At 38.2% G+C, this 21,686-nt stretch overlaps 3 protein-coding genes across 7 annotated transcripts in view; 1 reads left to right on the top strand and 2 right to left on the bottom strand.

Moving 5' to 3' along the window:
• The window catches only part of ptp4a3b (protein tyrosine phosphatase 4A3b), a 28,727-nt gene extending 19,711 nt beyond the window's left edge, over positions 1 to 9,016 (bottom strand). Inside the window, exon 1 of one of the 3 annotated variants that reach the window (XM_026926604.3) lies at positions 8,880 to 9,016. The gene's annotated coding sequence lies outside the window, so the exon portion shown is untranslated. Of the gene's footprint in view, positions 1 to 516; positions 651 to 4,824; positions 4,847 to 8,879 lie in introns of those variants that run through there. The other 2 variants (XM_026926607.3, XM_026926606.3) reach the window with 2 other exon arrangements.
• A 1,116-nt stretch (positions 9,017 to 10,132) lies between these two features.
• Positions 10,133 to 16,279, top strand: ndrg1b (N-myc downstream regulated 1b). Of its 3 annotated transcripts, none has more exons than XM_053237709.1 (15): positions 10,133 to 10,454; positions 10,539 to 10,710; positions 11,494 to 11,599; positions 11,738 to 11,858; positions 12,986 to 13,048; positions 13,162 to 13,222; positions 13,535 to 13,621; positions 13,949 to 14,005; positions 14,195 to 14,298; positions 14,423 to 14,485; positions 14,580 to 14,631; positions 14,735 to 14,782; positions 15,008 to 15,043; positions 15,135 to 15,186; positions 15,486 to 16,279. In XM_053237709.1, exons 2-15 carry the CDS (start codon positions 10,660 to 10,662, stop codon positions 15,707 to 15,709), a joined length of 1,125 nt encoding a protein of 374 aa, XP_053093684.1. In that variant the 5' UTR covers positions 10,133 to 10,454; positions 10,539 to 10,659; the 3' UTR covers positions 15,710 to 16,279. The 3 variants fall into 3 exon arrangements, with proteins under 3 accessions (XP_053093684.1, XP_026782643.3, XP_026782642.3); XM_026926842.3 differs by having other exon boundaries at positions 10,548 to 10,710; XM_026926841.3 differs by having other exon boundaries at positions 10,133 to 10,710.
• Positions 15,933 to 21,408, bottom strand: ccn4b (cellular communication network factor 4b). The gene is made up of 5 exons (XM_034308628.2): positions 20,981 to 21,408; positions 18,653 to 18,929; positions 17,977 to 18,231; positions 17,592 to 17,785; positions 15,933 to 17,330 (listed from the first exon to the last, which is right to left on the bottom strand). The coding sequence occupies exons 1-5, from the start codon at positions 21,062 to 21,064 to the stop codon at positions 17,031 to 17,033; spliced, it is 1,110 nt and encodes a 369-aa protein (XP_034164519.1). The 5' UTR covers positions 21,065 to 21,408; the 3' UTR covers positions 15,933 to 17,030.
• Positions 21,409 to 21,686: the final 278 nt, after the last annotated feature.

Raw genomic sequence — 21,686 nt, forward strand, 5'->3', positions numbered from 1 at the left:
AAGTTTCCTAACCAAAGGACTGAAAACAATTTTTAAAAATGTTCTAATTGTTACTAAGCTTTTATTTTGTTATTATTTTTCTACATTGTTCTTCTTGCTTTGTACCTTCTGTCATGTGTTGTATGAACTACAACCCAATTCTCATTTATATCAGGGGGAAAAAAATGCATAATTGTGAAAAAAGATTGGAAATAAAAATTGAAGAGGCACAGTGTACTCCAAGTATGCTCACAAGTACATCAGTGATTCATCACAAAATTAACAGATTATTATTATTCAACTATTTTTTGTGACTCATTACCCATTTTTGAGTAACACCAAGCCTACACTGTGCACAAAACATAATGCACTTAGCCTAGTCTTTGTTAAGTCCCACATTTTACCAAGCTACCAAATTTTAACTGAGGCAATACATTAATAATATAATGCTAAGAGAAAGAAAAGACACTGAGAACACAATTCAGTCTCCAAGCTGTATTATAGTGCCCAAGCTCAAATACTAAATTGTATCCTTACCTTGCTTAAGATCCATGAAAGAGACTCTTCGGTGTTTATTTATGTAAAACATCAGAAGTTTTGGAAGGCAGACAAGCACATTCTGAAGCAGATGCAGTTAAACAGAGGCAACTAATGGATCAACTACCTCATCATACACCAGTATAAAAAAAAAAAAAAAAAAAAAAAAAACAACATTCGAAACAATATGCTTCCTGCCTCTTGTTTGTGCGTGTGTGTGTGTGCGCGCGCAGCAGCATGGGTGTATTTATACTGGAGTTTATCTGCTGTCATAGGCAATTTTACACTTTCCAAACAGGGGGTGCAAGAGGCAGAGAAAAAAGGGAAGTGATGTAGCCTGGGCTGAATACATAACCATCTAAATTGGCTATGTAAACATAAAGACCTCAAAAGCACCGTCAACACATCATACCACAGACAGCCATTCAGGCAATATCAGTGTACTATAATAAAATAATCAAGTATGCTCAATTTAAGAACGTAATGAAGAATGATAATGTCAACCTAATGTCAGCCCAGTAAAAAAAATAAAAGGCCATTAAAAAAGCCTGCTTTTACTTGCAGTGTTGTTGTGGGGTAACCCACTAGGGAGCATCCAATACAATAATCCACTCAATCTCAAACAAAAAAACAGGAAAATAAAAACACACCTCTAAACAGATTTCACTTTATTACGGAAACAGGTTTTTGCGCGCCTCAGCCATTAACTTGTGTGGAGCCAGTTTTCCCGGCCTTTTCAGCCAAGTGCCGAGATACACGGTGCACAAAGGGTTTAAAAAGGCCACATTAACCCTATGGTGTCCTTGAAACTTTGAGCAATTGCTATAACAATGAGAGACTACTAGTTTGTAAATACATACAGACAACATGAAAACAACATAAACGGTGAAATGTCAGCTTCTTAAAAAAACTTTAATCCCAAACTGGGATACCAAATTTTCTATATACTTGCAGTGATATCTGTATTCAGTTAGTGCTCTTCAGTGCCAGCTTGGGAAAGCAGTGAAAATGTTCTTTGGGGTAAACTTTTAACACTAACACAGAGGTGTTTATCACGATCCCCCGAGACCCAACAAAAAGTGGCAGTAGCGGGCATTCAAATATGATGTTTGCAGGACAAAGAAGGGTCACGGTGGTTAACATGGAAGCATACTGGATGAGGATGCATTGCTGCACGACACAAGGGTTCATTCATTCATCTTTGGTAATGGCATTAACCTGATCAGGGAATAGTGTGGTTTAAACAACATTTTTTTAAATATATTTTGGGAAAATGGAAACAGTGAAGTTCATTAGAAAAAACTATATGGCCAAAAGTATGTGGACACCTGACCATCACACTCAGATGCTTGTTGAACATCCCATTCCAGATTACTCCCCCCTTTGCTACTATAACAGCCTCCACTCTTCTGGGAAGGCTTCCCACTAGATTTTGGAATCTGGCTGTGGGGATTTGCTCATTCAGTAATAAGGGCATTAATGAAGTCAGGCCTAGATGTAGGGTGAGAAGCCCTGGGGTGCAGTCAGTGTTCCAGTTTATCCCAAAGGTGTTCAGTGGGGTTGAGCTGAGGGCTCTGTGCAGGCCACTCGAATTCTAACACTTCAACCTTGTCCAATCTATGTCTTCACTTTGTGCACAGGGGCACTGTCATGCTGAAACATGTTTGGGCTAGACCCCTTAATTCCAGCGAAAGAAACTGTAATGATACAGCATATAAAGACATCCTATACAATTGTGTGCTTCCAACATTGTGGCAACAGCTCGAGAATGGCCCATATATGGGTGTGATGGTCAGGTGTCCACAAACTTTTGGTCATATAGTGCATCACAGGCAAGTGCAAACAAAATAACTGTGGGAGTGGGCAAAGTTAGGAATAATAATAATAATAATAATAATAATAATAATAATTCACTTGCAAGTATAACTATGCATGTGCAAGATGACTGCCGTGTGTGTGTCCTGAATTAATTTGCTGTGGTCAATTGTGCAGGTTCAAAAAAAAAAAAAAAGATTTAATTAATGTACCATGTAAGCATGGAGCAGTACCAACATAAGTATTGGGGGCAGTACGGCAACTGAACAAACTAATAAACTACAAAACAAACAACAAACTGGAGCTGTGTTTCAAATTGCATCGTTGCTTTCAAACCTACCAAAAAGTCTGTTTTCTGTAACAATCCTCCGGATCGTCCAGATTTGTAAGTACTTTTAAATGTAATAGTCAGTTTTATATTTGAGACTAGCTCGTGACAACAGCATGGAATCCTGTCAGACAGGGATGTTTTGTCCCTGATGTGCCACTTCGTGGATGTATATCCATCGTATATAATGTATGCAGGTAAGTTTGTAAACAATGCCACTTATGCTGTCACTGCTCTGCATGTTCACATAGTCACTAAGAGATCCTCAGTCTTCTCTTCTCTCCACAACTGTTCTTTGCTTTGTACATGGGAAACAAACAGGACCTGCCTGGCAAGGTAAAATCAAATGAGGCACCATGTGACTGACAGCTACAATTATAGGTTCTTACTCTTGCTTCTGGTATGAAGCTCATGTTATTATGTGGTACATAGTAGCAGATTTCCACCCTCCAGAATGACTCTGCTTTGTTGTCATTAGCCAGAAGTGTTTACAATATTCAAATACACTGTATAATCCTGAATACATCATAAAAATAAGGACCTTTGAAGCATAATTTCTCTTACTCTTAAGAAACTGGTAGTTACAAAGTATATTGTATTATGTAATATACACTGACATGGACGACAAGCAAGAAGTTTTTAACAAATGGTTAATGGGTCCCACTTGCTTTAGGGGATTTCAAACAGCATTTGTTTTTTGTTTCAGTGTTTTTAATTAGGTTAACTACCTCATCACAGCTCACCTTTCATGCAGCCTACAGCACAGCAACAGTCTGTAATGGAAAAAGGTCCACAATAATATTTTGTGCCAGCATTGCAATGCTACACCTCCTCCTATCCATATTCTACCTCTGTTTACGTCCAAATGTTCCAGCTGCCCTGCTCTGCCCTGATATTTTCCTAATAAAGGCGGAGTTTTCTGCCTATCAATGAAGGAAGCCACCCCTTGTCCCATGGTGGAAGCTAACATCATGGGTTATGCATTACCGTCATGTGTCAGGAGTAAAGCTTTCCAACATTCCAATGCTCGGGGAGCACAGAGCGCCAGTGGCAGGTAGGAGGAAACCTGTCCTTTCCTGCTCGGCCTGAGTAGAAGCCGTGTTAAACCACACACCTTCCTGGCTCGCAGCTGAGAGCTAATCAGCTGGGGTGTTGCCATTAAAACAGAATCCAGGGCAAATACACCAACAAAGGTGACAGATGTTCCACAGGAGGGACGCTTGAGCTAAATGCAGTATCATCGTCAACAGATTAACGCTTGTGTCATGACATTGGCTGGACCTGCATGGCAGGTTTTTCTTTTGACGGGTGTACATGCTGGCATGATCTTATTACTTACACATCACGGCATTATATGACCTTAAAAAAAGGGCAAATGCTTCAGCGAATTGTGACAGTCTATGTAACAAAGCACACAAAAGTATTTTATGGTCTTCCTACAAAGTAAATGCTTGCTGAAAAATTTGTAGAATAAGATCAATGGTTCTTGGCTCAGAAGCATACAATCAAACTTAACCTGTTGTGTTTAAACTACAGATTAGTGCTGGACTAACAAGCTACAGATGGAGGGATATCTGTAAATGATTTTTTCCCCACTAAAATACATTGATTTCAGTTAAAAAAAAAAAAAAAAAAAAAAGAGCGAGAGAGAGACATTGCTAATTTTATCACATATTAACTGTCACATATAAAAAGTGGATTTTATTTATAACAAAGTATCAGATATTTACATTCACAAATTATTTAAATACTATTTAATATATAATATATAATTTAATATTAAACACTCACAAATTATTTTACTGAAATCATTTCATACTCAAGGTAGTTTGTTTGCAAGTATCATCTCTCGGTTGCTTAAGATCATTAAAAGAATTTTGGTTATGTATGTAAACCGAAGCATAAATCAACATTACACTACAGTATACATCTATACCAAAATAACCAGTGTCAATCTATTCCCAAAGGCAGATAAAATACAGGAAACGCGAGTTAACACCATTTAATGTTCAGTGTAAATATACACCATACAATGTTGTGCCATAACTGTCTAAAACTATCCCATCAGGACTGTATCAGTGAGAGATGATGCACTAATTAACCTGATCCACATTGACAAGACAAAGAGAGACACTGAACAAAAAAAAAAAAAAACAACTGCTAACCTGTTGTGCTCAGCTCACAGGGATGGTGCTCAGGAAAATGAACAAAGAAACAACATGAAGTGGATAAACAAGCTATAATTAGAAACCTGTTCAACACAATACTTAAAATGTCCCAAAGGTTGCCACCCTAAAACGCTTACTCCCTTTCAGGTTACTAGAAAATTAACACTGTAATTTGGCGCTCTAAACATTACCTGAATATTTATATTAGTGAATATTTTGTCCTGATATCGTAACCTTTACTGCTGTTGACAGTGAACAGAAATCAGCTAAGTCAGTAAAACATCAGCTAATTAATATAAACTATACCTGACTAGAGAAAATGACTTCTGGTTTCAAAGTATTTAAAGTCTAATATGATTGTTAAATTTATTGTGAAAATGATCTTTTCTGCATTGTAGTGTTGTGCCAAGAAAATATTAAATCTGTACCTAGCGCAGTTTCTTCGTTTAAATCGTGATAGGAATTCTTCCAATTTTTACAAACCATAGAAAATCAGATGTTATCTGTGAGATGACATGCATCTGAATACACTTGGGCTCAATCAACATAGTACAAATAGGTGCAGCTCAAAATTACACATGGCTTTGAAGGGAGCTAAAGCTAGCTCACATTTGACACTAACTAGCGAGTAGTACAAGCTCAGAAAAGTAGCATTGATTGACTGCTAATACTTTCATTTTTTCCCAAAATGCAAAACTCTAAAATTAATGAGTAAAGTTTGTTTTTAGTGTTCGTCCATCTTTGTGTCCCAGCTGCTTATTCTCAGGTGTGCCCAGCTTATTTCTCTCGGGACAGTATGTCTGTTTAGCGTTGGATTTTAAGTCATTAAGTAATGAAGCAGTATATATCTGCTCAGCTTTAAACATGAAGAGGTTATAAAACCTCTTGATTTCAAAAAAGTCATCTTGGTGACATGACACGCAGAATATTTTCCTTTCACTGAGTACGCTATTAGCTAGCTGATTTTCCTGAGTAAGGAAACTTACCTCACTGACTCTAAAGTACTACAATTGGCTAATTTTTATAATTTGATTTGAACTCTAGTATAAAGCGAAACTTTGTGCCACCCTCACAGTTGAGTTTCTTGCTCCTTTTTTCCTTGTTTACTCACTCTGCAACTCATATTTCATTACTTGAGTGTGTCAGTTAATGAAAATGAGGGTCTGCTTAGGATCCCTTAGTGTTAATGGCCAGTGGGTGGGCAGCAGGCTACAGAAACTGAGAAAGGCACTCTGCAACAATTTACTGAAAATATACCAATCAGCCATAACATTAAAACCACCCGCCTAATATTGTGTAGGCCTTCTTCTCATAGTGGATCCTGGTGCCATCTCTTCCCCTGGTAAGCGACACACACGCACCTGGACATACAAATGATGTAAAATTAAAAAACGTGATTCATCAGACCAGGCCACCTTCTTCCCTTGACCGGTGCCAGTGTAATGAGATAATGTTATTGACTTCATCTGTCAGTGGTTTTAAGGTTATGTCTGATCGGTGTATATAAGATTGTTTTTAGAATAAAAAAAAAAACGTTAAGATGATTTACAGTAACAATACAAATTCTTGAAAGTAATACAATATACAATATGTCCAAGTATGGTTCCTGCTCTGTCAGAGGTTCATCAAGTTTCATCAAGCATTCAAAACAAAATTTGGAAAACCTGGTACATAAATGGTCTTTCTAGATAATGGGAGGTTCCTGGAATTTTTTTTTTTTCTGTTTCACTCCTCTGGGTAAAATCCTCTTTAATGTTAGGTTTCAGTACTGTCAACTTTGATGTAGCCTACACCCTGTCATTTGTGTCATTTGCATTTATGTTTCACTGTTTGGGTCCCTAATAGTTGAATGTAGCTTATAATCAATCACAATAGTAATATAATCTTTATCTGTTTTAAGCGGAATCAGATTATTCAAGTGATCATGTAAACACCATACTACAATTTCTTATTAAATCTTTTTGAAGCCCATCTAATAATGACAGCTGGATTTTATCTTAATAATCATGTTACTCAGTACTTGTGTACCATTAACATGATATCTTTCATTTTTCCATATCTGCACAAGTGCACAAACATAACAGGATACAGTTGCTTCAGAAGCAGTAAACAGTAGATTTAATGGCCTGAAATAGAACAGCATTATGCACAGTTCACAACAATAGCACCCCCCAAATATTTACCACTAAAGCCACCCCACATTTAACAAAAAACATTAGCAGGCTGCAATGTAAGTGCATTCATTAGATCTCATTTATCAAGCTGGATATGAATGGATTTATTCGTAAATCGTTTGTACAAGCATTTACACCAGAAATTTGGTACTCGTGAAAATCCTGTAAATTTGTAAAAACATTTGTATCCTACTCGTGCTCCTGACTGTGTGTAAATTTACGCACAAGAAAACTAACCTATGTAAACCTCAACTTGTCTGACTTCAAATCATATAATTTGCATGGATTACTACACTTTTATATATGGAATATACTGTCGAGTTTTTTTTATTTTTATTACATTTACAGTGTTTAGCAGACGCCTTTATCCAGAGTAACTTACAGAAGCGCTCTGGCGTCTATATCAGAAACACACCCTCATGCTAGTTCACTAGGTCAGGGACTAAGAATACCATCGAGAAACTTTTGTGAAAACCAGTTTTCACAGCTGGTTTTATTGGCACTCATTAAAGAATATAAAAAATAAAAAAAAGTGAGCCAGCACATGCTGCCATATAAACAGAGGATGTGCACAGCCGTAAGCCGTAAACAAATGCCTCAGCTGAAAGAAGGTTTATTGCTTATTGTTATTATTACTACATATTATTAAATGTTTTTACTGGCATAAAAGTGGGTCAAAATAACTAACACTTCTGTTTTTCAGGCTTTACCCTTATCATTCATTTCATGCTCCCAGCTGTCTGTTCACTTGAACTTTTATGGAGTTTTGTGGGCGTCACTACATGCAAATGAGCTGTGTCGAGAACACGCGTTGCCCTTTATGGGTGATCAGCATACGCACACGAGTACGAAGAAAATCAGCGTTTCCGAAACTTTTGTAAATCTGTCTGAAAATTTTTGTTTGGTTTACGTAAACATTTACACACAACTGTACTAAAAGGTTGATAAATGAGGCCCATTGTGTATTTAGAAATAAATCAAATGATTACTGCAGACTTGTACATATGGCTCAGGGTTTTACCATTACCAGCTTACGCCAGTGCGTGCAAATACAGGTGAATTATTGCTTAAATCTGATATTTTCATTCAGCAGATTATTTTCTGCATGTAAAAATTTTTGGTTCTGTGCTTGGACCCCTAATTTTGGATCATTTCATTTGACTTCAGCAACCTAATGTGCTGCTTGTAGGGGAAAAAAAATCCACAACACTTACAAATTGCCTTGCAAGTTAAAAGCGCAGTCTTACAAGCTACTGGCTGAAACCCAGATCTCTCCTGTGAACATCTGAACACATTTTGAAGTAATATACTCAACACTTTAAGTGTAAGATTAACTGATTTCAGTATAGAAAGCGAATCCTGAATTCAGAAATGAGTAGTATAAATTGCACTCTTACACACGTGTGTGTGCGTGTGCGCGCGCTCTGTGTGTGTGTGTGTGTGTGTGTGTTACTGAGGCACGGATTTAAAGCAGACACAATCCGGACCCTGAAACCGCCTGCTATCTTTGGTGACTTGGCGCTAGCTGTTCCTCCTGCTTTGTTTGCGACAACCGACCGCAAATCTACACCGTATTAAAAGCAGAAACACAGTTCTGTCCCGCCTTCACCTGAACAAATGTTTCCCCTCATGCAGCGTTTAATATACACTACATACATTTAGGTGTAGGATTGCATCAACCCGCTTAGCACTGAGAGTCAGCTAACGTGTAACTCTACTAAACTCCTGTAGCCCCACTGCAACAGCACCAAGCCCCGCCGTATTTACACAAAGCGCGCTACAAAGAGTCCACACTTACTAACCCTGTGAGATACTGTGTCATATGAACATCCTGCAGTGTAGTAAGTTCGTTAAAACACTTTTTTTTCTCATACTCACATCTCAGCGTTACCGAAGTTGCTCCATGTGATTCACAAGCGTTGTCATTTTCTCCCTCCTACTGTATCCATGGCGACGCAGCGTCACGCTGAGCTTCAGCTCGAACGCAAGAGTGGGCGGGGCCAACGTGTGTACTGCTGCTCAAGAGTATAACGCAGGAGCATGGAAAAAACAAACAAACAAACAAACAAAAAAACACAGGAGCATGGAGTTAGAATGCTGACATTAGACAACTGAATGCAAAAAAAAAAGAAAAGAAAAGAAATTAGAAAGAAATTAATGTTTTCACTCTCTGAAATTTCTAACAGGGAGCTGGGATTCAGTTAGAACAGTAAGGCTGTAATAAACTCAGTGTCCTGATCAGGATGGTGTCTTCTCCTTCCCTCACTTTTCATGTCTGTTATACTACATTTTATTCATTTCATTTTGGGAAGGAAGAAGGAAAAACAGGAGAGTAAAAGAGAGAGAGAGAGAGAGAGAGAGAGAGAGAGAGAGAGAGAGAGAGTGAAAAGTGGCTGCACCGCGCCATCTAGGGTGGAAAAGTGTTATTGTTATAAAGCATGTGAGTGTAAGAGTAACTACTAGTAACTACTACTAACACTAGTGCTATTTCATCAGGACTTGTATGATATTGACACAGATGTTATATTACATCACAAAGAGAGTTTCTGGCTTTTAGCATTTTGAGTGATTCTTTAACGTACTTAAAATGAGATCTCAAAATAAAACAGTAACCTACTACCAGCCTGAAATATATCCTATGTTTTGTCTGGTTTCTCTTTGTTGTGTCTGAATGCTTTAAGGCTTTATGGTTAGTAACTCTGATACAAGGCACATGGGATTTCAGACTTGCTTTCAAAATATAAATATAGAAACAGTACATAGTTATTAGTGAAGTAAACTGCAGCAGGTCATGGATTATGCTGACTGTGTAGATCTGATGATACACCAGGATAATGAATCACATTATTAGCACACAAACATTTGTATATTCTTATAAAGAAATTTTCACAAATGCAGATTCACATTCCATTTTTGAGGATAGGGTTTGAAAAAGTGTGGTAATTTTTTTGCTAATAAAACCCTTAAACAGAAATAAAACAAAAACTGCAGTTTTTTTTTTTTTGTTGTTGTTGTTGTTTTTGTTTGTTTTTTTTTATAGCCCAGCGGAGTGATTCAAGGAGTCGAATCATTTTGGGAAGGAATCGAATCTTTAAACCGAGTGTTTTTGAACTGCACTGGTTTGGGGTTCTGCAGAATGATGACGTGTGGAGTAGAGGATCGCCATTTGCCTTTCCTGCTTCACCACATGCAGCACGTCGAGCTCGTCCTCCTTCAGACACACACGCCTACCGCTTATCACTGATGTAATCAAGCTGATCACCACTGATTAACACAATAGTGTCAGGGTTCAGAGTGGGAACTGCAGAGCTGAGATCTCACCTTACCAGTCACGTGATTTTTAATAGCAACAATAGGAATGTTGATTACAATTAAACAAATTGAGGACATATATTAATCTTCACACCAGTTCATATTCTGCTAATACAATATGAAATCCTTGAGTGATAAGAGGTAAAGTATTAATTCCCAACCACAGGGTGCTTGGCTTTGTCCGAGTATTCTAATTTGAATATATCTGCATGAGAATTACTCTAGTGTCTGCAGGTCAACATGCAAAGCATGCTGGGAGCAGGAACCACACTGTAAACAAAGGATTATAAAATCCACAGAGTGAGAGTACTGTATCTATCCGTCTGATACTACAACAGCAGCAGGCATGGTGCTAGAGACCTCTGAGCATGCCTCTGGCTTTGAGGCTAAAGTTTCTGTGAGTGCTGACTATTTATTCATCATTTTTTAATTGCATGTAACCAGTTAATATTTATTACTAAGAATATTTATTTTTCTTATTAGGTTTTGAGAATTTTGTCATACTTTTTTGTGTGTTTCTGTGGTCATAAATGTGTAATTTCTTGCAATTTCTTGTAAGAGATGTTAGGTAGTATCTGGAAATCTGTGTGACTGGGGAAGAAACTGTTCAAATTTCATGAGTGAAATGAGGGAGGAACTTTCTAATTAACTTTCTAACATGATATTGCATTCATTTAGAAAGTGAGAGCCACAAGTTTTCAAATCTCTTTTTTTGCCCATCTCTGGATTAAATGCAGTAATACATTTACCTGTGATTGATAGAGCATAACAAAACAAAATGTAGATGTTTATGTGTATGATTGAGTCAAACTGTATATCCAACTTATTACAGGAGAGGGATGAGGAAAGGCTTAGCTTAACTCTTGATAATAGACACATTGATTTTTGCAGGGTAGTTCAATTACAACAAACCATTTTACTTGAGAATTGACCATAGTCTTATTTCGTGAGCTGGGGTAGCATGCAACTTAGCTTAGCCTGTAGATTGTGGCAACTTGTCCTTGTGTCTCTTGCCCTGCTTAATTTTACAACCTCATATAATGTGCATTCCTCGAGTAAACCTCTGTAGCTACCCTGGATATGTAGAACCACTGCTGTTCAATGAGCCCTCCCTTTTAAAGAGGATTTATAACTAGCCTTAATATGATAGGATTGTTTAATACTAGCTTTGCTCCTATAGGAAGATAATGTGGAGACCCCATTTGGCATAGTGCACTGCACCATGAAAGGTATCGCTAAGTTCAACCGACCTGTCATCCTGACTTACCATGACATCGGACTAAACCGTAAGATTCTGCTCTCTCTCTCTCTCTCTCTCTCTTATGTGTTCATCTGTGACTTTTTCAGCATTGTACAGATTTTGATGAAGGTCCTTAATTGTATCTATATAAAATGATGTAATGACTCTGTGTGATCCTGTCCAGATAAGACCTGCTTCAGCAATCTGTTCAACCACGAGGACATGCAGGAAATCACACAATATTTCTCTGTGTGCCACATCAATGCACCTGGGCAGCAGGAAGGTGCTAGCACTGTCCCCACAGGGTGACTGAATGCTACCTTTAAGCTTAAACCTAACACATGACACTAATCTACACTGCAAAAAATGACATCTTTGTGAAAATATTTTGAAAATAGAATTTATATAGTATTTCCTATCATTTTAGTGTACCAAAAATGAAAATAATGAAACCTATTTCTAGACATTTTTTTATTTCTAGTCTTGTTCTATTAGCATTTATTTCTAGAAAGGAGAAAAATCATCTGCCAATAGTATAAGAAAATTTAGAACTTGAAATGAGTACAAGCATGTAAAAATAATACTCTTTATAATATTCTTATAATAAGAACTATTAAATAAGTTTGCCCATATTCAAGATATTTTCACTTGCTATAATTTTTATGCAGTGTATCCCTTATCATTTTTTCTTAGCAAGTGAATTCCTCTGCTATCTGCCCTGAATTTTCGGGACAGCACATTGAGCTCCACTCCTCATTGATAGGCAGTCAGACCTTTATGGTCAAAGCACAGCAGCGCAGTGATGTCTGATCTTCCTAATATTCCAAGGCAAATGCAACTGTTAAACTAATGCAGCCAGTCTCAGTAATATAAGGGCAGACTACATTGAAAAGTTTAATTAACCTCTGGCGACCTGTCAGTATGTCTTGTGAGCAGTAGTGTGCACTTCACTTTTATGATCTCTACTTTCTGCTAAACAAAAATTAAAAGTATTAAAAACTCCTTAAGGAGTAAATGGCAGTGAAGACTTTAATGAATTTTGAATAATAATCAGTGTTAGAATATTTTACGTTTGTAGTGAATGACCATTAAGATTAATACATATTTACTACTAATGCACAGTGGTTGCATTTCTGTCTGTAATGAGAAAACAACCTTAAGGTCCTATAATGCTATAATGTCGTATCCTGTACATCAGTTGTTCTCAGTATGTTTGTGCTGCTCAAACACACCTAAAACAGCTCATAATGTTATCGGTAATTGGCTGATGTTTTAGGTCAGGTGAAATTACATGTAAAAAAATTTTCATTTGAGTCACCTTCTTCAAAATGAAAACATCAGGGTTTGTTTTTGTTAACTTCACATTCCTGTTGGACTTTTGCTATTGTGTCAATTCTTCTTATTTTTAACCAGTACATTTATCCTTTTGTAGATCCACCTACCCCTCAATGGACCAGCTCTCTGAGACCATCCCTATTGTGCTCCAGCATTTTAAGTAAGGTTGCAAAAAAAAAAAAAAAGAATGATTAAGTGTTATCGGATCCACTTTATAATATCTGAAATTGTTGCCTCTAATGGTTAAAAGTGAACTGCATTTTCTCTCTATAGCATCAAGAGCGTTATTGGAATGGCAGTCGGGGCTGGAGCTTACATCCTTGCACAGTTTGCTGTAAGTTGCACCTCTAAACCAGACTTATAACCCAGTCAGACTTTTGATATACACCAGTGTGTTGATACAGGCAGCAAAATCCTATTAATAATAATAGGCATGCTGGCCATAGATCCACAGGAATGTTACTCTTAGTACAAATATCTACTCAATCATTTCAGACTTACTCATACAATCATATACAAACTTTGCTGAAAGGAAGAAGTAGAATGTAGAAAATTGTAATTGCTCTTTGAATATCTTAAGTAAAAGACAATGATTTGAAATGGTTAACTCGTTGATTTCTGGGGGTCTGTTTATCATTTCTTACAGCTGAACCACCCTGAACTGGTTGAGGGTCTTGTTCTGATTAACATTGATGCTCAGGCAGAGGACTGGATGGACTGGGCAGCACATAAGGTACCACAGCTTATACAGGCTACAACCAGTCATAAATCCTCCACATATAATCAGTACCTAAAAACAGGAATATTTTTAATTGGGTGCAACTAGTTTTACAGTGGTAGAAAGACAGTGGAACGTCACTGAACTGTCAGTATACCTTGTGCAAACAAATGAGTTAAAAAAGTGTTAGTGTGCTAATGTCTACAGGCAATCTTTGCTAGTGATGCTTATGATGACATACATTTAAAAATAGATTTTCATTCCAAGGGCATTAGAAGTGTCTTTTTCAAACCTACATGTACTTTACTTCTTCGATTTAAGGTAAGCTGATTCTTCCCACAGATCTCTGGCTGGACACATAATGTTCCTGATATGATCATCTCCCACCTGTTTGGAAATGTAAGACAGAACACTAAATGCCATTAAAATGTCAACAATTTCTTTTTATAAATACTCCCTGTAAAGTTGCCATGCGAACAATGGACAAGATGCACCAACTCTTTTAAAAGCATATTCATATATATAGTAATTTGAAGCATCTTGACTGATTTTATTTGTTTGATTGACTACTGTATGGAAATATGACAGGAAGAGATTCACAACAACCATGACCTGATCGCAAACTTTCGACATCACATCCTGAACAACATTAACCAGAGAAACCTCGAGCTGTTTGTCAAGTCCTATAACAGGTATCACTGAAGTCTGGTACATATTTGCCATTTGTCCTGTTTCTCCACTCTGGGATCAGGATACTGTATGAAAAAAATGTTCTCAGGAAACATTCACTTCACTTTATTCTGATCTGCTCTTTAGTCGAAGGAATCTGGATGTGGAGAGACCTCCTCCAGGTGGAAACCTCAATGTGCGGACCCTGAAGTAAGTCAAATGTTTTCGGTGTTTCTGTTTCAGCTTTATTGCATATTTTAATTTCTTCTTCTTTCTCCTTCTCCACTGTTCTTTCTTCATCTAGGTGCCCAACTCTTCTGGTGGTAGGGGACAGCTCTCCTGCAGTTGATGCTGTGGTACATGCTGATTATCTCTTATATAGACAGTTTTTTACACATTTCATTCAAAATATATTTTAATATCCCTGTACGTGTTGGGCAGTAATATTTTTCTTTGCAGGTTGACTTCAATTCAAGAATGAATCCAACAAAAACCACCCTACTTAAGGTTAGAGATTGCCTATTCATGACCATTTCCTTCATTGGCACCAAATAATATACTAAACATTTAATTCCTGTCTTAATCCATTAGGATTTAAATGTAACTGATATTTTCCCTTTCTGCTCATTTGTTATCGCTTATATTTATACTTCTTATATTTATTAGCATTAGCATTGTATTCTGTGTATATATATTTTTTCTTCTTATATTTTCATGCTCTCACTGATGTAGATGGCTGACTGTGGAGGCCTTCCTCAGGTTGATCAGGTTTGTATCCACTTATGAAAATGTCCTGCTTTCCATTTAGATTGATGGGTACCTGTATTTACTTTACCCATTATTTTCTGTTTCCTTACAGCCTGCCAGATTGGCAGAGGCCTTTAAGTACTTCATTCAGGGACTGGGATATAGTAAGTAAAGTTTGCATCTATTAATAGACTTTTAGAAGGTTAATGTTATTAATCAACCTTTACAGAATTTACTCTAGTGTGGTCTGTGTTCTAGCTTACTTATGCTTATCTGGAAGCACATTATCTAAATGGCAGGACTTTTCCTACTTTGCCAACAATTTATGTTACATGTACATATACCTCATTCATAATAGGCACTACCCTATACACTATCTCTTGTATAAATGTTCATTGTAAATGGTTGATTTAATCAAGGACCATCAATTTCCTCACAATGTCTCATTTTTATTCTGTGACAGTGCCTGCAGTTAGGATGACCCGCCTGTCCCGCTCTCGCACTGTCTCTGGCAGCAGCATCTCGTCTCTGGATGCCGTTCAGAGTCACAATTCCACTGGAGAGGAGCAGCACAGACACTCTCACACCAGCATCTCCATGGGCAATGACTCTGACAGCAGCACAGAGCTGAGCCTGTTGGGAACAACACACCCCAATCAGGTGTCCTGCCAGAGGCCCCATTGTTAGTGCTGTTTTTTACACACATCATTAATGGAGAACCAGAAGCTACCAGCTGCTTCATATCTTATTCTTCCGTCTCAGTTTCACTCGGCTTCAAATAAATGATGCTTTAAATTATGTGACGATTGCAGTGTTGGAACTAGAGACTGTGTATTGTACAAGAAGTTCAGATTTATTTTACAAAGTGTGTCTGTATTATTACTATTTTTTAATGGATCAATGTTTTGAGTTCCTTTGTTAGCCATGTATTATATTTTTTATGAAGGCTAAAGCAGAAGTACAAATCCTTTTACAATTTGCAGCCCGTGTAACCACAAACACTTTCATAGCCCACAACATGACAGAACCAACCAACTGTTAGAAATGCAGTTACAATTGTAACCAAATAATCAACATTGGCAATTAGAGAAAATTAGCACATGCAGGCTACATAAAGCCCAATTACATAAAGCCCATAAACCTGTATTTCATATAAAGATGTTTCAATGTTGTATAAATATCTTTCACTCAATCTTTGGAATGCATTTTATTTTAAAATTGTAACATTTATTGTAATAATAAAACATATTTGTCTCACATAGTTCTTGATTTTGAATATAGAAAATAAGTTAATTGGACATCTAGCTGTATATTTAACGTAGTGGCATATGCCGGAAAAAATATACTTGGCCTTGCTGAAAAACATACAAATATGAAAGACATTTCAGGTCTGAATAAGTTGTTCAAATATAATCCATTACAAAAGTGCTACTCAATACAAACAACATAGTAAGATAGCAATTTACAGATTTTGCAAAAAACAAACCCACCCATATCTTCATTAAAAAAAAAAAAACCTGTGGCTGTTTCAAAATATTATATTTTCATGTAAAACTCTCATACAAATTCATTTTATACAGTATTTCCATTACATAAGCCCTTTGGCTCCTCTGTGACTTAAGACTTTGGAAAATGTCAAAGAAAACTTTTTCCAACCAAACTACATTCCAAAAGAGTGGGATAAAATCCTCCCGAAGTGTATGCCTTTTGGAAATCTGAAATACTTTCGTGCACCATAGACTGTGGTTTTGCTGACGCAAAATCAAATACTGTGCATACCAGGTGCTTCTTATTTACTCCAACACAGAATGTGAATGTGGCACAGTAATACCTACCCAGAATGTGCATTCATTCTATATATGAATTATCTGAACACACATCAGTGAAAGATTCTAGCTTTGACCTGTTGAATTGATCTATAATCACTGATCTCGTCAGCCAGCACTGATTCTAGTGGAGCACATTGTTATATAAAGTGGAAAATCTGTGGTCATCGCTCCTCTCAGTCTCAGTTCATGATCTCATTGTGCTCATAGTAAGGCTCCAGGTCAGCGAAGATATCATTGGGGTTTCTGCAGGAGAGGTTGCAGAAGCATGCGTTGATCCACATGTACTTCCAGGTGAACACTGCTCCATTGGGACACTCAAACTCCACCTCGATAGTCTTCGACTTGTAAGGGATGCAGCAGCGCTCATCTGAACACACTCCGCAGTATTTGGGCCAGTATGGCTTCTTACTGATGCAGCCGGAGATGGTGAAGTTCTGAAATTCACGCTCACGATAGATGTTCAGGCATTTCTTCCCTGGCTACATGACAGAAATGATGATTGAGGAAGTGTGTGAGTGCTTCTTTAAATTGTATTTAGTCACATCAACCAGTGAATAAGTAATAATAATTGCAGTTGGCACAACTTCTAGTATAAACTTGAAGACTTCATCAGTTCTTCTTAAAACACCAGGAAGTGGACTACTTGGCCCATTACTAGACATTAAAAATGACCTGGATGACTGAAAACATTCAAAAACAACAAGTTGGTGAGTGTCAAAACGGATGAAGTGAGTCTTTACCCGAAAATGTTTGGTTATGTCCACGTCGCAGGGCCTGAGGTTACATAGCCGGCTTTCATTCTCCATCACGCACTGGGAATTGTCATTGGAGAGTCGCGTGGATACGCCCCGCCCACAGGTCTTTGAGCACGGGCTCCAAGGGGTAGTCTGGATAATGCAGTTGTTGTGCCAGATCTCATTGGTGGTTAGAGACACTGAAAGCAATATGAAATACTTTAGCTGTTTGAAGTCTGTATAGTTCTAAGGCAAGACAGCTTTTACAGACAATAAACCAGAAAATTTACAACCCCGATGCAGAGGCTCCATCACTTTAAACAACAAGGTGCTTTAATCCTTGAAATGATTAAAGTCTGAGCCCACGGTAGATCATTAAAGAAATCCTTACCCTCCACAGCATGCCTTGGGCTCGTCCTGCGTGTTTTTCGAGGCTCGTTACAGATCCACTGCTCACAGCAACGGCCTGGAATCTTCACCAGCTTGGGTAACTGACACCACCCCCGAGGCGGCAGGGAGTCAGTGCACAGAGGCACACACCCGATTGCCCCATTTACACACAAGCAGCGGTACTTACAGCTAGGCTGAAAGCTCTGCCCATTACGGTAGATCACACCATTATACTCACAGCCTGTCCCGACCAGATCTAAAACACAAAAATACATACACAACAGCACAGGTTTACTCAACATGACAGCAAAAGTGGCAAGAATGTGGCTGTATTAAATACAGGTCTAATGTGCTGTAAACAAGCAAGACATTTAAGTTTCAGTTTCATTGAAATGGCAACGTAAATTACTAATCACAGCTGGAATAAGAATATTAAATCTCAAAGTGCTTGCTGTTTCGTGTTATTTTCAGGTTCTACCAACTATGCAGGATATTTTGGTGATAAATTTGTTGGTATACAGTCTAATAAGACATCTGCTTGCAATTACTAAAGATGAGATGATGAGATGCTTCGTGAGGAATATTTAAAAAAATCTTCTTTAGGTGTTGTATTAAAGTGAACAGTGGGTGGCCAAAGCAAAAATTAAAATAGTTGATCAGTATGTGAAGTCACTTACATGCACACACGCCTTTTTCGTACCTAGGCTTGTCAGCGCTGTAGTCACAGTACAGCCCCTTATGGTAGTCACATGTGTCTCTCTCGTTGCAGGTTTCTCCCAGCTGTTTAGCACAGGCCTTACAGCAGTCACAGCCGTCTGTGAGCAGACTGACCCCCAGAGGGCACACGGAGGACACCTTAGGACATTTACAGGGCCACTTACAGTACTGTGTCCTGTTAAACAGGTCCAGGTCCGTGTTCGCAAGTGGAATGACTGTGGGACTTTGGGATAAGACCTTTATAGGAGGGAGAGAGAGAGAGAGAGAGAGAGAGAGAGAGAGACCATGGAAAATCATATGTCTAACATCACTCTGTTCCACCTGATGGCACTATCGGACTAAATATACACAGAAGGAGCAAGGGAAATCATGTACCTAATGATTATTTGGAGATTTCACATCAAAATGAGGCTTAAATTATGCTTATAAAATGTGTCATCTCCCAGAAAATTATCACACAGCACATGTAAATCTCCAGCTGTTTTAGTGTTTTAGGCAACAGATCGATTCGTTTTTAATTATACCACAGCTCTTAATTCTCAAATCTGTTTGGTCAGCATGTGTTGATTAATTACCTATAACAGCACAGCTCAACCAATTGTGCCAGCTGGTTTATGGTTCATTTACAGATTATATACAGATTATTAAAGGATCTTTATTTAACATTTAACGTGTCACCTTTGAGGTCTATTTAACTTATGCCACTAACATGTCATTACAATGTTTTAAGTTCTAGACCTAGCAGAATTGTATATAAATGAAATGGAGACACAGGATTTTACTGCTTATTCTCTGTCTCTCCTAATCTGGAACCTGTCCCAACTGCAGGATTATGAACAACCACCTGTCAGGGTCCAGTGCATGGGCCACAGGGTCACATCAGAGTATGTATATAGCATTATTATGAAATGAAATGCACTCTTATTGAAACTGGTTTCTCATGGGTTTTTTTTTTGATAGTTTAGCTTCCTAAAGAGGTAATACACAGAGCAATACTATGTCATAAGGTTTTACATAGAGCGTTTAAATGTTCCCCCAACAAATCAAAAACAGTAAAGTGCTAGATGGAATGGGGTTGTTTTTAGGTAAGGATAGCCGTAGACATCATTCCCATACCAAGATGAAAGAAACTGCCTGACATAACATAGAACAAGCCAGAGATAGCCTGACCACCTGACCACAGAAATGACACAGTTATCAGAGAGGCAATCTCAATAAAATCTTAAATTCATCTAACTGCTTTATCCTGGTCAGGGTGGATCCAGAGCCTATCCTGGTGTAAGGCAGGAGATTTCACCCTGATTTGAAAGCCAAGTTACCCCACATATATACATCAACACAAGCATTCACACCAAGAGGCAATTTAGCATTACCAGCCCACCCACGTGTTTTTGGACAACAGGATGAAACCGATGCAAACACAGAGACAGTAACCCAAGCCCAGGATCAAACCCAGGACCACGGGGTTGTGAGGTGGCAACACTATCCACTGCACCACAATGTTGCCCTAAAGCCTTAAAGTAACTTCCTGTTTTTTATTTGCTTCTCCAGTGGCCACTGAATAGCTCATTCACCGCCAGTTTTGAAGTAATGACATTTTCTTAAACCTGAGCTAAAAGTCTACGTTTTGACATGCGTTTTTGTTCTAGCTTCAACCCTGGACACATGGGCAAAGGTGTACAGATGGAAGATAACTACAGGTCTGTGTAATAACTGAGGGGGCGCACACATTCTCAGTTCAAAAACCAGCAAAAAGATGAATTAGTTAAGTATGGTGTTGGTTTCATATAGGCCACAGTCTTCGCCTGTTGGCTACAGTCAAACTCAAATAAACCTAGATCTACTAGATTAGCTTCTGTAGGCAAGAAATACCAGCTTGTATTTATTTTTTTTTTTGCCCAATTTATTTGATTAAATCTGAATTATTTAGTCTAGGTTTAGAAAACCCAGGCAGTTTGTGGTAAATTCAGGTAAATATTACTACCAACCTACTGAACATTTACTCACTCTCAAATATATATTTTTTTAAACATTTCCAGATGATAATATGCTCCCAGACACCATGTGCCTGTATCAGGATCAGGCTGAGAGAGATTCAGAGTTGATTGAGAGTTGATCACCAAATTCTCCACTGTTCAGGGAGTTCACTCAACCCAGGTTTAAGTTTCAGCTTTAAGGTTTGTGCTTCCTGTTAATGCATTAGTGCAGCACATTTGTGCATTCACATTTCTGTCTGAGCTTGAACTGGTTGAAGAGTTGACTAAGCATTTGCTAAACAAACTCCTCACCTGATGGAGTCCACCGGTTACCAACAGGATCCACGACAGGAGGCACCTCATCACTGAAATCCCGCGAGAGACGCATCGAGACATCAAGAGTCATTCTGTTCTAATTCAACTCCATGCTGCTCTGTGCGCTCGGCTCTTTCTTCCATCAGCCGCTGGCTTTAGTGCCACACACACACACACACACACACACAGCTGTGTCAGCGGTGCTGACGTGACGTGAGCTCTCAGACCTGGTCGTTCGTCTGGCTCCTGCCTTCTTCATCCCCTTCAGCGTGGTGAATCAGCTCAGTCTAGCTTTGAAGGAAAAATCCTTCCTCAACGTCATACATATTAACTTTTCTAAGTAACATGTCATCTTCAGTGCTGTCCAAAGATTTCCTCTGTACTGAAATTTTAAGCTGACATTTTGACTTAAAACTTCTTTCATCAACATGTTGGTTTCCTACATTACCCACAATGCCATTGGAATACCTGCTGACAGTGGTGCCAGTGGGATTTAACCCTTGCTTCATCTCTGACTAAAGCAGCCGTCATGTTTGTGATGTTGTAGATTCTGGTCTCTGGTTTCCCTCAGTGCAGCTGTGTTGTAGATAGCCACACTGTATCCTGCACCTTTGAGGAAAACGGCAATTGACAAAAGAAGCTCTTGCTCTTTTTCCCCCTAACCATTATCACTTATTTTTGAGATGAGTAAAAAAAAAATTCT

The sequence above is a fragment of the Pangasianodon hypophthalmus genome, chromosome 1 (genome assembly GCF_027358585.1).
Source record: "Pangasianodon hypophthalmus isolate fPanHyp1 chromosome 1, fPanHyp1.pri, whole genome shotgun sequence".
Taxonomy (NCBI): domain Eukaryota; kingdom Metazoa; phylum Chordata; class Actinopteri; order Siluriformes; family Pangasiidae; genus Pangasianodon; species Pangasianodon hypophthalmus.

What these genes read in the sequence shown, in the direction of transcription:
- ccn4b (XM_034308628.2), bottom strand. Translation starts at nt 21,064, where the DNA reads ATGTCTCGATGCGTCTCTCGCGGGATTTCAGTGATGAGGTGCCTCCTG. An exon ending in CCCAAGGCATGCTGTGGAGG is followed by an intron (nt 17,786 to 17,976) that starts GTAAGGATTTCT and finishes TATTGCTTTCAG; the next exon opens with TGTCTCTAACCACCAATGAG. An exon ending in ACATAACCAAACATTTTCGG is followed by an intron (nt 17,331 to 17,591) that starts GTAAAGACTCAC and finishes TCTGTCATGTAG; the next exon opens with CCAGGGAAGAAATGCCTGAA.
- ndrg1b (XM_026926841.3), top strand. Translation starts at nt 10,660, where the DNA reads ATGGTGCTAGAGACCTCTGAGCATGCCTCTGGCTTTGAGGCTAAAGTT. An exon ending in ACATCCTTGCACAGTTTGCT is followed by an intron (nt 13,223 to 13,534) that starts GTAAGTTGCACC and finishes CATTTCTTACAG; the next exon opens with CTGAACCACCCTGAACTGGT. An exon ending in CAAAAACCACCCTACTTAAG is followed by an intron (nt 14,783 to 15,007) that starts GTTAGAGATTGC and finishes TCACTGATGTAG; the next exon opens with ATGGCTGACTGTGGAGGCCT.